Raw genomic sequence first — 15,559 nt, forward strand, 5'->3', positions numbered from 1 at the left:
TTGCTGCTTCACTTGCTGCACCTAGAAGGCTCCTGCTAGGGAGGTTCCAAGGTTGACACTTTGGAGTGCTGCAACCATTAACTTGGGCCTTTGGGAACAGAAAAACCTCCTGCTTGTGTCCTCTGTGACCTGTTTTGTTAGCCTTACTTGCAGCTAAGGATTACATCAGGGGACCAAAATGCTCCTTACCACTGAACAAGTGCATTCAGACTGTGACTCCTCAGCAGCATAAAGGTCTAAATCCAGATTTTGGCGCTATGGGATGAGTAATAATCACCAAATATCATCAGCACCCAGGCCAATTATTTTGTTGTGACGCAAATCACATGTACAACAACATGTGCTCCGTCTAGGGAGAACGAGAAACCATGAAATCTAATTGCAGAGCCAATGAAATAGAGTGACTTGCAATAATTTTTCATTCAAAGTCAGGATTTCCTGTTTACTCCACTGACAAACTGCAAATTCGTACCTGCAGAAGAGCTCGGCATTTGTAGGAAGCCTTGGGTTGCTGTAAGCTGAACAACTGTCTGTGAATAATTGTTGTCATTACCCCCCAAGTCTTAGCCCCATCTATGGTGCAAGCCAACTGATGAAACTAGCAGCCTGTTTTGCTAACTAACATGCAACTTCTGCCTGGATCAGCTGGTTCACTGCAACAACAGTACTTTTTTTTTGAAGAAGAAGAGATTCATGCAGTCACAGTGGTCTCTGTGCAGCAGTCAGGCCCAAACTTGGTATTTTTACTGGGCTTGCTTAGATTCTGCTGTCATTACAGTGTCAAATACCTTCTCTGCAAAGTCCCTCAGTCTAGGTTAAACTCTCAGGAATTTTAATCTGTCTGCCTAGAGAGAGTTAGGAATGAACTTTTCCAAGCCAAGTCATACTCCTTCCCACCTGCCTGTTTTTTCAGCTTCCAAAACCTCAGAATGACAGTTTTCATTTAGCCTTCATTTAGATTCAACCAAAAACATAATGTTGCTTATATTTACTTAGATACTCCCTAAAAAATTAACAACCTTGTTTATCAAAATGAACATTTTTCTCAAAACAAAACAAAACAATCCTCAAGCAGCAACCTACAGGAATGAAACTCTTTGCATTAAAATATTTGAAGCATTCCCATATGTACATATGGACCTAGGAACTTAAATCCTAATTGCTAAGCCAGATTAGAAAAAAATCACTCAAACAAAAACATGACAGACAAAAAGACACACTTTTTTGGAGCTGTAAGTGGCATTAACCTCAGAGACAAGTGGGATATATCAGTATGGTAGTGACCAGACTTGTAGGGTGGCATGCCCATTATTATAAAAAATATGCTTACTTAACAATTTCACATCAGAAACCGTAAATGTAAATTTTAAGCATGCAAGTACTCTCTTTGATTTAGATTTTAATCTCTACTTATTAATTATGGGCTTGAATTTGCCTACATGTTTACATACTTGTAGGTTTAAGACTTACTTTGGAACATCCTCTCTTTCTATCCACTAAATTAACTTGAATTTGTGTATGAGGTATGTGTCAGTATTTTGTGTTACCTTTAAATAACTTGCCAGAATATGGTGTTTCCACGAACATGAGTTACCTACAAAAGCCAGTGACTCAGGAGCAGTTGTATTACAGAAGTTACAAAACTTACTCCAGAAATCTGCTTTCTTCCAAAAGCTTCTGATTTTCTCTTACTTTCCTTCTCCAAACACCACCAGGGCTTCTGGCCATTACTCTGTCTCATTTCTGTAACTGACTTTGAGGGGCAACCAGAGGATTAATTTTAAAGGAGCAGTGAGTTTTAAAGGATACAGGCTGTCAGGGGCAAATTGCATGTGTGGAACGGTAATAGCTGTTTTCCCGCATACATTAATACTAAATTTTTAAAACACCCTTTACCTCTGTATCAGGAATAGCATCCATACTGAGCAAGGAAGCTTAGCACTCTCCATTGGCAGCTCGGCAAAAAAAAGTCCATGTTTTACATCAGGTTACCATTTTGTTTTAGAAAGCAGCTGTAAAGAAACAGCGTGTTGTTCTGACTCATCTTGCACAAATAACTAGGAAAAGGCAATTACACTGAGAACTTGGTTAACGAGACACATATCTGGAACTGGGGAGGACATTAGGGAAGACTAAACACACAGATTTATCCTGGGATCCAGGTACTGTGTTTACATACACCTCATACGAATCAATGAAATCCAGTCATAAGGCTTTCAGGCCGGTATTCAACATTTTAATTTTAGTTATCACTTGCTTTTACTTCTTAAAGCACTGGTGGTGGCACATGACATGCCCAAATCATCTTTCACAGCCAAAGAGTTTTAGCTCATGCTGCTCATGCTTTTAATCCTGAAGATCCCCAGCTCAATCTCACAGGAACCGCACATGATGGCAGCCCTTTTCAATAAAATCTGTCATGCAGACAGCACACTTTTGGCTGTAGAGATGACTCTGCCACCCCTGGTACTACACCAGGTCAAGCATATTGCTGACTTTTGACAAAGAAGTAAACTAACATCTTCATCTAGCAGCAAATGTTTTGAAAAAGTAAAAGCTTCTTGTTAAAAAATTGCTCCCCTTGCTCCCACATCTACTGAAGAAGCTGGCGTTCTTCTTAACATGTTGCCACTAAAATCTTTATTATTATGGGCTTCTAAAAACGTAACAGCTAGGAGCTGATCCTGGAAGCAGAGCTGGGCACGCAGTTGGCACCATAAACAAAGTCTTTGCCTTTGTGTGATCAGATCCCGTGCAGCACAATAGCACAGCAATTACACACAGGTGAATCCACTCATTTGTAAGGCAGGAGATGGCACAAAGCATCTTGCAGAAGACGAGGAGAAAGCACTCACAGCGTTATAATGCTGAAGAGCCCTGTCTGACAACTGCGTCTCCTCTAATCTGCATTCACCTTTTAACATGGAATCCTTGCCGTTTTACCAGAAGCACCAATTCAAAAAAAACCTGCTCAGAAAACCAACCTGCTCCCTTAACAGCAATGAAAAGCTCCAAAGCAGCGTCTCTCAAACAAACACAGAGAAAACAAAACATTAATAGACAGGACAGGCTTATTACCGGTGATAAATCATCGCAGACATTAAAATTCTAGCCACGAGGCTTAATAACTTTATGCTACCTTCTTCTAAAGGCTGTGATATGAATACTGACTGTGACAAAGAAAAATAAAGTTTGCAGAAGAGGAAGATTTTGAAAAACAACTCCTGATAAAAAGCAGCAAAAGCGAGTACCTGAAAATGTGAACATATGTGAGTCACCTGATCCAGACACCATACGAAAAGAATTATCTGTTGAGTTCGCTGCACCGCTAATATCTTTCAAAAGCCCTGGTATTTGGAGAGGCACCACGGTATGGAATGTCATCTTTTATTTTTTAACTTTTTTAAGATGAATGCCTGCCTTCTCCCTCAGGCTACGGTCCTACTTTGTGTTTCTACAGGCAGGGCACCACATATGTAAACGGTTTTACTGAAATCAAGGAATCTTTATGCAGTTAAACTCGTTCCCTTGCTTTGGGACATGGTCTTTAGAGAGCAAACTGATGGGAAAGGCATCGTCTTCCTTCCACTCTGCTGTAAGAAGCAGGGCAGTAAGCCTCCAGCCCTGCAGCTAGATCTGCTCGGGCACAAAACACTCGGGACCCCCAGCAGGAGCCTGCGGGTGGGTAGGGGGACGCAGTGCTATCAGTACAGTGCTAACATCCCAGGGACCTCCACCTCACAAACACCTCCACAGTAATGGAATAACCCTGAAGGAGCGCTCCTCACTGCATCCCGGATAACTGTGCTTCAAGAAATCTTTGCAGAAATACAAATGTACGTTGGCTCAGATGGCAATGAGGATATCTGGGCTGAAACCCAACGAGCAAGCTATTAGTTTAAGCAAACGATGACAAAAGACGCCACCACAGCATGGCACAGTGCCTGGCACGAGACGCCTTGCTTGGGTTGTATTCCTCGTCCGGATCTGCCTCACCTAACGCCTGCCATGCTCTGGAAGAGGCACCGCAGGACAGGACGCCAGGAGCCTCTGCAAGCATTGAGCCCAAGGTACTCTCCTGTGCTCCTGTGAGTGTGTGGATAAACATGCAGTCACTCCGCTGAAACCAGCAACGGCAAAACGGATATGACAAATGACTCACAGAGCCCTAGGTCTGTGAGAAATACGAGCTGCGAGTAACCCAAAATTTAGCTTGCAAAAGGAAAGAGCTAACACATCTGGGGAAAAAACGGATTGGCAATGTAAGAGAGAGAAAGCTGGAAGCAGCGATACTACAGGAAGCCAACGGTGGACCACAAGTCGCACTCGAACAGCCAACGTGCTGCAAAGGTCGAGGCAATGTGCAGAAATCCCCGCATGCAAACATACGTCCTGCCAGGGGGCTGGCAGACAGCCCTCACGTGGTGTGAGTGCACCCAGGGAAACCGCTCGGCCCCACGCGGGACCGTCGTGAGGGCTGCTCACCAGTTGCAGGAAGCTCGTGAAAACGCACACACGTTTACGTCAGCGCAGCACGAAACCAATCAATGGGGCTGGAGGGCTTGATTTACATACAGTGATTAATAATAAATGGTCTCCCAAGGAAGAAAGGCCACGCACGGGCAGCCTCGCCTCTGGAGGTGCAAAGCCCACCCCTCTGTGCCTGCTGGTCGGGGACCCCTCAGCCATTGCCCTCGGGTGGCCTCTGCATCAGCAGTGGGACCCGAAGGCAAAACCTCTCAAGAAGGGGAAGGATGCAAGGCTCCTTTTGGGGCAGAGCTCTGCCTTCTGGCATCTTCCACTGCTCTGTCAGGACAGCAAACCTGTGACATGTGCTAATTTAAATGCCACTTGATCGGGGCTTTCTTCCCTTCCTCCCCATGGAAGACACTGATATGTGCCATAGGAAAGACAAACTATAAGGGCCCGGCGGCGAAAGTTTTCCCAAAGGGATAGGTGGAGGAGGAGCTGAAGAGCTGCCTCCTGGTTACCGAACAATAGGTTAGGGACTTGGGCAACAGCCAGGGGCTGAAACCTGGATTCCTGGTTTGTCTGTTTTCCTCAGGCTAAGCAGACACCCGCTAAGGGAGACACCCTGTCCTCCGGAATACAGACGGGGTTGGCTCACAGCACCCCTTGCATGGAGGCTCAAACATTGTGCTATGTAAGATTCACAGTGCTGAGAGAAAATGGCAAAAAAAAAAGCTGCCTGAATCCAATGAGTTTCTATGCAGAATGCATAAGCACATCAGGGGAAGGACCGTAACCCCACGACTGTTCTTTGCAACCACGGCATTTGCTCCTCCATTTGCTCCTGCTTCTCCCACCTAGATTGCATCTCCAGTCTACATGCTACAAATCTCTGTAAGGTCACTCCCTGAACTATTATCAAGTTTCAATATATACTTTATTTATACATTTTATAATCCAATTTGATATGGGATTGATTCCCAGACATGGTTTGCATTACTGTGCAGTTGTGCCTTGAGCTCTCCCAGACTTATAGTTTCTTCTACTCACTGCCTCTGCGTGGGTTTACTTCTGCCACATGTGGCTTCACAGGTAGGTGCTTTCCGAGCCTGACAAGTACAAAGTTATTGACTCTTAAGACTTACACGCTGTTTTCTAGCTGACATCAGTGACACCAGCGATCCTGCAAGGTCCCTACACAGTCTGGAATCTTTTCCCTCCTCCTTAGCCCTACTTACTCTGCTGGATGTAGGATGCTTTGTTAACTGATCGTCTTAAAGAAATTCTTTGGCATATGACATTCCTTGCTCTGTTTTTCCTCTTTTGTTACATGATGCCTTCTATTCAAACAGCCAAACTAGAGCTGGCAAACGGCCTCTCTAGGTTTTTTACACTTTGCTGCAAGGCAAAATAAACAGTTGTTTCCAGTTTGCATTTTCAGGGCTACAGATGTATGCTAATTATCCTTTCAGTCTGCTGACGGAAAACTGAAAGAGATTTAAATGTATTTTTCTAAGGCAGACACCAAACTCTCTGGACACCTGTCCCTTCTAACTCTGGGCTTTGTGCTTCTCAGAGCACAGTACAATCTCTCCTCCTTTTATGTTGACTCTAAAGACACTTTCAGATTTCAGCAGGGGTTTACAAAAGGCTGGGAGATGGGGATTAAACCTTGCTGAAATTCAAGAACTTTATGTCTTTTCAGAGCAGCAGTGATGTGCAAGGTACTACTTGGATTGACCTGGGACCATTTGAAGGATGGGGAACTTCAGAACAGGTCAACAGGAACAATATCATAACATGGGAAGTTCATTCTTTTGTTATGATGCTGTAGTATTTAATCAACTATCTTACCTTCCTTTTGTTTTCTGGAACAATAAAATGAGATAAAATGGAATAGCCAGGTCTTATATATTGTTTTGGTAAAAATATATATTATCAAGACTGTCTTGTCAAACAGTCCAAGTAGAAGAATGAAGAACTGGAAATGAAAGTGCAATTTATTTCCAATTTCTGTATCAGGTTTAGAACTGGCTGTTACACAGAAGAACGAAACAATCTCAGAAGTGCGAAGCCAGTAATGCAGCGACCTTCCCCAGAGGAGGAAGCAAGGATCCATTTCCTTCTTTAAGTTTTAAAAGCTTTACTTCATGATACTCACTTGTCTGCCAAATATTTCTTGGAATCTTTTAAATAACTGTTTATTCTATTTGTTCCTACTGTGCTTCGGCCAAACTACCGGGCCCTTCTCTGCTGATGCTGCCTCTACTGGAGTCCAGAATCAAGTGGTGTGCTGCCACAGCACCGTGTTACTCCTATGTTTGAAGCATCCCTCGTGTCCACCCCGGTGTGTACACACGCACAGAACAGCTACGTGCAGGCACACACGTACACGGATACCCGTGGTATCTAGAGGTACGAGTCACAGATGACATGGGCAGACTTGAAAAGCACCAAGGTACCTAAAGATAGAGCAAAGCACTGACGTTCAGCTAACTCCTGACACCTTTAGAAATCTGGCTCCACATCCTCTTCCTGCCTGCTCCACACAGGCTACTTTCCAGTGTTTGTTGCTATATTTATCACTTGAATTACAGTATTACTGCGAGGCCTCGGGCAGACTCCTTCTCCTTATGCCTCCCAAGCATACAGTGGGAAGGTCTTAACTGCTCAGACAACACCACTGCAAACAGTTCAAATGTGAAAGATCTCTACATTGTCATCACTTTTCCAGCGTTATCAGGAAATCATTTCATCTATCCTCAGATGACAATTGCAGATACTTACTGACAGCAATCACTTGCTTGTAACATTTTTATTACCCTAAATGCAGGAAAACTATCATCAATTCAATATTAGGATGGAGAAATCAGGAAATGAAGAGTTAAAACTGAAAACTCAGCCTTTGTTTTGCTGCCTATGCTTCACTCCAGCTGGGTCTCCTAACAGGTCCTTTAACACAATAACAAACAGAAGAGATCTGTCAATTAATACATGTAATGGAAGCTAACAGTAAGAACATGCAGATTAATTTGACAGGCTACAGATTTGACTGAAAGGGGCACCTTCCCTTCAGACAAAGCATGTATCTACGCAGTGATGTCCATGAGGTTACTTGATGAGATCTGTTTGGTAGCTTTGGAATGGCAAGAAAAACATCTAACACAAAGCCTGCACGGAACGGGTATGAAAATCTTTACATGCTTACTGCCTCAAAACTTCTGAGTCAACTGTCTTCCTTCTGGGTTGGCTTCATTTGGGCTTGTAAAACATGATGCTGCAGGAGAAAATATATTCCTCTATTGTCATTTACACAAAAAGAACAGACTTGCACATTTGGGGATAGTTATTTAAACTAATTAAAAAAGAGAGATTAAAAAAACTTATTTTAAAGAAGCTTTCCCAAATATTCCTGTCCGCGATATCATCAAACATAGAACACCTTGGCCCCAAAATGGTTCGTTTGCCAAGCAAGAGCAACTGGAAAGGTTTTAGTATAAGTTATGATTCAATTTTCTGTATAAAAACTCCGTTTTAAGCTACAAACCTCAGATGAAATCTGTTTTCAAGTCACACTTACAGCAGAACACAAGAGCAGGGATAAAGAACATCAGCTGCTGAGGTTCCTCACCTTCCAAACAATAGGAGAATTCACACTTCACTCCTTGTTATTTTTGTTTTAGGAAATGAAGGAAACAGTACTCAATGAGCTGGTGAAGTCACTGGAAAGGCACTCACACCTTCTCTAAATATGACCAGATATTTGCAAATAAAAGTTTAAGCTCAAGTTATCTAAGCAACATGTTTCAACCTGGTGCAGAAGGCTTAGAGAGCAAAAAGCAATTCCATAAAGAACTCCCGGCCTTAAATGTCTCTTTTCAGATGCACCTCCACAGAATTCATGGGAGTGCTGCGTGAAGCAGCCAACAACCTCAGAATTAGTTCCTTGGTTATGACAGACCTTCGCAGCCATCAGCACATCATGTCTCATCTCTGAGACCTGCCTGAAAAATTGCTTGCAGATCTCCAAGGAGTGATGTATGAGTGAGGTACATAATTAAAGAGGGAGAGAGCAGGAAGAAGCTCAGAATTGGTAAAGGAGAAGTCACAGGAGACTCATATTTAGTAACACAGCAAAAGTGATGTCATAAAACAGAGCAACCAAAAGGGGAAAAAGGAGAAAAGCACATGGTGAAGGACTGGACAGGTCCCAAATGGCCAAGGAGAAAAACTCAAAAGATTGCAGACTGGGTTTTGGCAGAAAAACACAGAGAAAGATCTGTTGTCTATTTCTGATGGACCCTTTGAAGTTTTCTGGATCTAATCTGATTTTTGTCTGTCATTCTTTGCCAAAAAAGATAAACCCTGCCAGGGAAAACCTACCTTCCCTTATCCTTATACTAATAAGAAAACAAATGGTCTGTTTTAAATATCAAACACTTAAAATGTAGAGTCGAGTCTTTCTTCTATGATGTGTTTGAGAGTTTAATATTTCCAATCTGCCATACTTGCAATTATAACTGACCAAAGTCATTCCTGGTTGTCAGAGCATGGGCCTTGGTCCTACAATGAGAGCTTCACCAAAATCAACCCAGAAAGCTTCATCCACTTCACTGACCTGGAGAAGAAAGGTTTATTTACTAAAATGCCTGTGTGTTAAGTGTCCAAAATATATTTCTACAAATTTTTTACTCACACTGAAAGTCTTCTGGAATTCTGTCACTCCGTAGCAATAATTACTTTTAATATTCTTTAATGCTGTACTGAACTGCAACACTATAGTATTACTAGCCTTATCTTTTTATGCTTTAGTCTACCAAAGTCCGTAAACATGAGCTTAGTTTTAAGCCCTTCCCTTGGATTATTTCAGCTCTTACACTAAGGTACCTAACTTTCAAATCTTGCTGTAGGGGGGTGGCACAGTCAAGCTATACTGAAGACTCACTCAGCTAAAACTTATCATGCAATCATCCTTACATTTATGACGCCGAGCCTGCTGCAGACATTAGCTCCCGTTAAAATGGCAGCGTTTACTATGTATCACTACAAGCAATAAACTCAGAATTTCATACCCATATAAAACTCCAATATATTAAAGTGTCTCAAATGCCACTCTGTCATTGCTATCAGCAGATGCTTTGTAACAGTGATGTTCACACACAAGGACTGTCAGGTACCTAGCAAACCTGGCATTCAGGTAGGTGTTAGTTCAAAGCAGAAATAAGGACACTGGACAAAAGGAACACAAGAGCAGGAGTCTGGAAAACAGGAAATTTATACTCACAAGACACTAAATGCACCTTCAAAGCAGCTGGCGTGACACTGTCACTTTAAAGGATGTGTTCTCCCAGCACGAAATGCTCTACCCAGCTTTAGACATCCATGTGTTTTCCATTAACATGGACTGCTTTACCTGCTTGGATCTGTTTTGTATTGTCCCAAATCAACTTAAACATCCCCACACAAACTATCTGGGTTTACCCAAACCTAGTTCTTGTCTCCCCGTCTGCATGAGCCTAGATTTCTGTTCAACAATGGCATCAACCATTTACCTGGGCATGCTCTTATTTTATTGAGGTCATTCCAGATTTTTTCCTCCTCTCTCTACAGCTGCATTAACAGCTTCCTTCCTATTTTTAAATCAGGAGCTAATTTCAGCAACTAAGTGCTTATTGTTTTTTCAGGGTCGTTCATAAAGCAAACACCATTATTGATCCTTCTGAATCTACCACCAGTCTTCCCTTTTTATCTCATCTGAGTGACCATTCAAGGGGCTATTTCTCAATAAACCAGGACACCTATCCTAGATTAGCTGGGTATCTGAAGAAAGAGATCTTTCTGTCCATGTGTACTAACACAACTCCTATCGCGGTAGTAGCCAAGCAACTCCTAAGTGTTAGTGCTTTTGTTTCCACAACACCTTTTTAAAGGGAAAAGTGCTGTTACTTGTCCTATAAAAACAGGGAACTAAGACACAGAGGGATTTAGTGCTTCAAAGGCAAAGACCATTCACAATATGTACAATGAATTGGATCTTTTTTTTCCTATATTTTTACCACAGCAGCCTTCCTTCTCTTTCTGCATGTACTCTGGATACACAATTGCTCATCAGTTGGACTACAGCAACTGATGACCCGGCCAGTTGGCATTTATTCCACATTTTTGATCAGGTGCACATAAACAAAAACCAACAGCTTGTTAAAGTAAACTGCTGCCAGTATTTTATCTGCTCTTACTATTAAGCTCCAATTCTTGGGGCCTAAACTCAAAATCTACTCACGGTCCTCCAGTTAGGCTAAAGGAAATTTTGGCTTTGCCCCAGAAAACACGATACCAAAATGCAAAGCAGCCCTCCCAGGTGGTGAGACCCAAGTGACATCTTTCACGTACGAAGTATCTAAAAGCATCTTTTGAAGACAGCGCATTTATTCACCAATTCTACTTTATCAGGCTATGTAAAGATAACATTTACTGGCCATTACCATTTTGGCTAAGTGTGGCAAATTCGATCCTTTTCAAATTAATGCTAGACTGACTCATAAAGAAACCTGAAACGCAGTTTGACTGCCATAACGCACCATCAATTATTAGATAAAATTTTTCACCGGTCCCTCTGTGTATCAATCATTGCTATCTGGCCACTTCCTTTAAGGTTTCTCTCTCTTCTCCCAGAGTGATGAAAATCAGCCTGGTTCTTGCTGATCATTAGACCAACCTAACTCCAAGCTAATGGTCTAGGACTAGAGATTGATCTAGGACAGATCCTCTGCTGGATACAGGTGCAGTGTTGTGCCACGTTGGCCAGCTGGGCCCACGGGTGTTGTACCTACTGAAAGATGAGAGGAACTGAGGCAGATCTGCACTAAGGCAGCTGTGCTGCTTCTGAGATCTGAGCGAGATTTTCTGTATGACAGTGCCCGTGCACACGGAAACACGCGGTTGAATCAGAGCCAAGCCAGTAATGCCTGTGCACTTCATTACAGGGTAGGCAGTCCTCCTGTCCTGCTTTAACACTTCTCAGCTTTATTAAACACAGTTTAAGAAGCCTGTCCCTGCACAGCAAATTCCTGCCAAAGGTCCCAGACATGCAAAGCGCCATGTGGTAGGACAATAACATTGCTATTTAAATGTATTGTTAGTTGTATTATTAAGCTAGTATATTAGCATGAAACATGTCGACTTTCACATGAGGATACAAAGACCAAACGTGCTAATTGCATAATGAATGAAGAAGTAGGTAGCTAACACTCAAGGATTTGGAAACAAGCTAATCCCCTGGATAAAAGGCATTCAATTAATCAGAGTATCAGACTTGACTCAACTCAAACAATTCTTTTCTCCTCACAGGTATAGCATAATGTTTTCTGGGAAACAAAATGAAGATCAGTGTCCTCACCACGTTTGTCTTTCAGTTAAGGAAGTGCAAATCAGGCAAAACATGGCAATGAAGATGAGGTGAAGTCCTAGTAAAGACAGTACGAAGAGTATTTCTCACAAGAAAGGCAGATTCAGGCAGACACCAGCCTGATCTAACACAAAGTTGTATGTAGCTGCTCCACGTGCTGCAGGAGCACGATGGAATTGTGCCTGTTGATGTTTAGGTGAACTAAAACCCAACACCAACACCCCTCAGCCTGCCTGCTCGATTCCTGCCTGATGGTTGACTCTGGGCTCTCAACAGTTTCTACCTCGGCTTGCTAAGTCATGTTAAAACTAGAGACTGCTTTGTCTTCTCTTGAACTTTACATCCTGTTAGTCTGCACAAAGGAAGTAAGTTCTGTTAATAGCACACCTATTTTTTCCTAATGAAGATGTACTCTCTTGGAGATTATTGTCATTCACAAACCTATTTAGACACCTAGTCAAAGGCTATGACCAGCTGCGTAGCATACAGTGATTTTTTTTTAAAAGGAAAAAAAAGTCATTAAAACAAAAGGGCCTGTTATGCTTCTAGGTAAACAAACGGGAGTTTTGCAGAGGCTCAAAAAGGAAAGAGATTAACATGCTTCCATGTAGTTATGGTCTCAACTGTTCCCATTAAAATTTTCACAGTAAATTAAACCATAACAGAGGTAAGAAAGAAGTCAATTTTCAGTGGATCATGCTATTCTGCTGACATAAATCGCCATTTTTAGGTATATATCCAGCAACCTGGATAATGATAGAATAACAAAACCACAACCCAGTGTTGATTAAGTTTGTCCTTTAGCATGCTAATTTTAGTCTGCTCTGCCAAAATAATTGAATGCATCACCTTATTTACATGCTTCTAGTTATTTAGAACCCTCTCACTGTTTCTTTACCAACCTTTGCTTAAGCCTGTGGTGTTGGCCTTCACTCCTTGCAGAGTATCTGCTGTTCAACACCACCGCTGGTGCTTCCTCAGCTACACTCAGAGAGCCTTTCCATTCGCTGCCCACCACTTACACTCATCTCCCCGGGCTCTCTCCTGAAGGGTAATGCTAGATCTCTGTCTATCTGGATCCTGCCCTTCTCTGTTTTCGTACACATTGCACACAACGCTCCATTACCTTCATGCTCTTACAGGTTAGGAACGCCAGCAACTTTCCTTGACTAGGACATCAAGCGCCATGGAATTGTCCCAGAAAGGTTGGAGAAGACAACAAATAGACTCCCACTGTTCGATGCCTACTAATGAGTTCACACAACGCGTGTTACGCAATGAGTTTACACAATGGTGACCAAAAAGGAGGGAAGGGACAGGCCCTGCAAGCGTGCCATGGTACCAGACCCCCCTGGAGAAAGCTCTGCTCCGCATTATTGAGGCTGCACCAAACGCGGATGTTTAAATACAATGGGGCGCTTATGTGACTGCCAAATGCCCACGATGCTCTTCCACCTCACTTCCATCACAGCGGCGTAAAATGAAAGATGACAAAGGGCTACGAGGGAAACTCAGCGAGGTGCGAGACAGCACCAAGACAGAGGCAGAGCCGGAGGCCCGGCGTGCGGCGGGGCAGCCGGGGGGCCGCAGGGCGCGATGCCGCCCTCCTCAGCCACCTGCCCGCCGCGGGCCGTGCCCCCCGAGCCCACCGCACCCCTCAGGGCGCCGCCAGCCCGGCCCAGGCCTCGGCCCCTTCCCCTCGCGTGTCCCCCGGACCCCGACCCAGGCCGGGCCCGAGGCCTCGGCCCCGTCCCCGCGCCAGGCCGGAGCCGGGCCCGGGGCGGCGGCGGGGGCCCCCCCCCAGCCCCACGGGGGATCCGGGGGGCCGGGGCGAGGGAGGGCGTATAATAAACAGCATCGCTGTCACGCAGGCAGGGCTGCCGGCTCCCAAAGCCTCCTCCCCGCGATAACAATCCAGGTACAGCCCGCGCTCGCCCCCCTCCCTCCCTCCTTCCCTCTCTCTCTCTCTCCCTCCTCCTCCTCCTCCCTCCTCCTCCTCCTCCTCCTCCTCCCGGGGGGCCGGGGGAGAAATCTGCAGATCAAAGAAAAGATGCACAATAATAGCGGGGTGGGCTCGCATCGCGGCCCCCCCGCCCGCCGGGGGCCGGGGCCGGGGCCTCCGGCTGAGCCTCGCCGCGGCCCGGCCGCTGCCAGCCCCGCGGGAGGGCGAGGGGGGCGGCGGCGGCGGCGGGCCGGGGGTGGGGGACCGGGGGGGGGGGGTGTCGGTGCCGGGCTCCCCCCGCCGCGGTACTCACCCGGGCCGGCCAGTGCGGGTACCCCTTCATTTTGGCGAACACCAGGTCTCCAGCCTTGTATTCTCGGGGCCGCGGACGAGCCATCGGGAGCCGCCGCGGGAGCCTCCGTTCGTGTCCCCCCCCCTCCCTCCCTCCCTCCCTCCCGCACCCCCCGCCCCGCACACGCCGCCCGGGGGCAGCCGGGCGAAGCCCCCGCGGGGTGCGATGCGCCCGGGCACGGGGCCGGGCCGCGGGCAATCCCCGATCCCTCTCCTCCTCCTCCTCCTCCTCCTCCTCCACCTCCTCCTCCTCCTCCTCCGGCGGCAGCGGCGGCGGCGGCGGGAGGAGATGGGGTGTGTGTGTGTGTGTGTGTGTGAGTGTGTGAGTGTGAGCGCGAGTGTGTACGCGGGGGAGGAGGGGGAGGCCTTGGACACAACCCCAGCAGCCCCCGCTAGCAGGGAGCCGGCTGGCGGCGGGGCTCCTGGCCGGGCGGGGGCGGCCGGGGAGCCCTCACCCCGCGGCGGCGCTGCCCGCGGCCCCCCCCGTGCGGAGCCGCCTCACGCCGCCCGCTCCATCCCCGCCGCAGCCGCCGCGGCCCCGGGAAGATGGAGCCGCTGCCTCCGAATTATTCCTCGGGCAGCGACCGAAAACAGGATCTTCTTATCCCCTCCCGCCTCTCCCCCCCCCTCCTGCGCTTTCCCTTCCTGTTATTTTCTAGGTACACAGATCGGTTTCTGTGAAAAGAGGAGAGCAGAGAGCGGCTCCCGTCCCTCCCGGCCCTTCCTTCCCCAGCTGAAGCGTGACATGGTTCTTTATGCGCGCCTGACATGGAGGCCGGGCGAAGAGGAGGCGCCGGCTGCGCCCTGCGGCTTTCTGCAGCCGGGCCCCGCGTTCCCTCCGGCCTGCGGGGCCCCGACACCAAGGCCCAGACCCGGCCTGGGTCGGATCTTGGGGTGCCCCGGCCCCCCGAGCACACCCCGCCGCCAGGCTGCGGCTGCACCCGCTGCCACAGGACCCCTGGGCTCACCCCGGCCCTTTTCATGAGGCAGAACGCCCGCCAGTGCAGGCCCCAGAGCAAAGGCCTGGGTCCGGGGCATGTTGCTGGGTCTTCCCAATGCCTGCACCCACACTCCCTCCACCATCAGCCCCTCCATGTCCATTAGCACCCTAAAACACATTAAAAAAAATAATCACAATAATAACAGTCCGCAGCACCAGGAAGACCTGGAGCTGCAAGCTCCTTAAATTCACAACAAGAGCTTGCCCACAGAGGATGTCAGGGGCTTGACTCGTGCCAGACGATGCCAATTTTTAAAAGCCTGTACCTCTGTGGAAGGAAACCATTGAGAACTCACAATTCCCAAACCCAGATACTGCTGTTTTTACCATAATGCTACCAGTTAAGTTGTAATGTTCATAAATCAATTGTTATTGACATTTATTATACTGA

General features: G+C 46.4%; 1 protein-coding gene across 1 annotated transcript in view; it reads right to left on the bottom strand.

Moving 5' to 3' along the window:
• Nucleotides 1–14,246, bottom strand: part of HDGFL3 (HDGF like 3) — a 37,892-nt gene extending 23,646 nt beyond the window's left edge. Inside the window, exon 1 of the mRNA XM_084293332.1 lies at nt 14,131–14,246. Coding sequence (XP_084149458.1) covers nt 14,131–14,214 — 84 coding nt within the window. The 5' untranslated portion in view covers nt 14,215–14,246. The remainder of the gene's footprint in view (nt 1–14,130) is intronic.
• Nucleotides 14,247–15,559: the final 1,313 nt, after the last annotated feature.

The sequence above is a fragment of the Netta rufina genome, assembly GCF_964035555.1.
Source record: "Netta rufina genome assembly, chromosome: 11".
Classification (NCBI taxonomy): domain Eukaryota; kingdom Metazoa; phylum Chordata; class Aves; order Anseriformes; family Anatidae; genus Netta; species Netta rufina.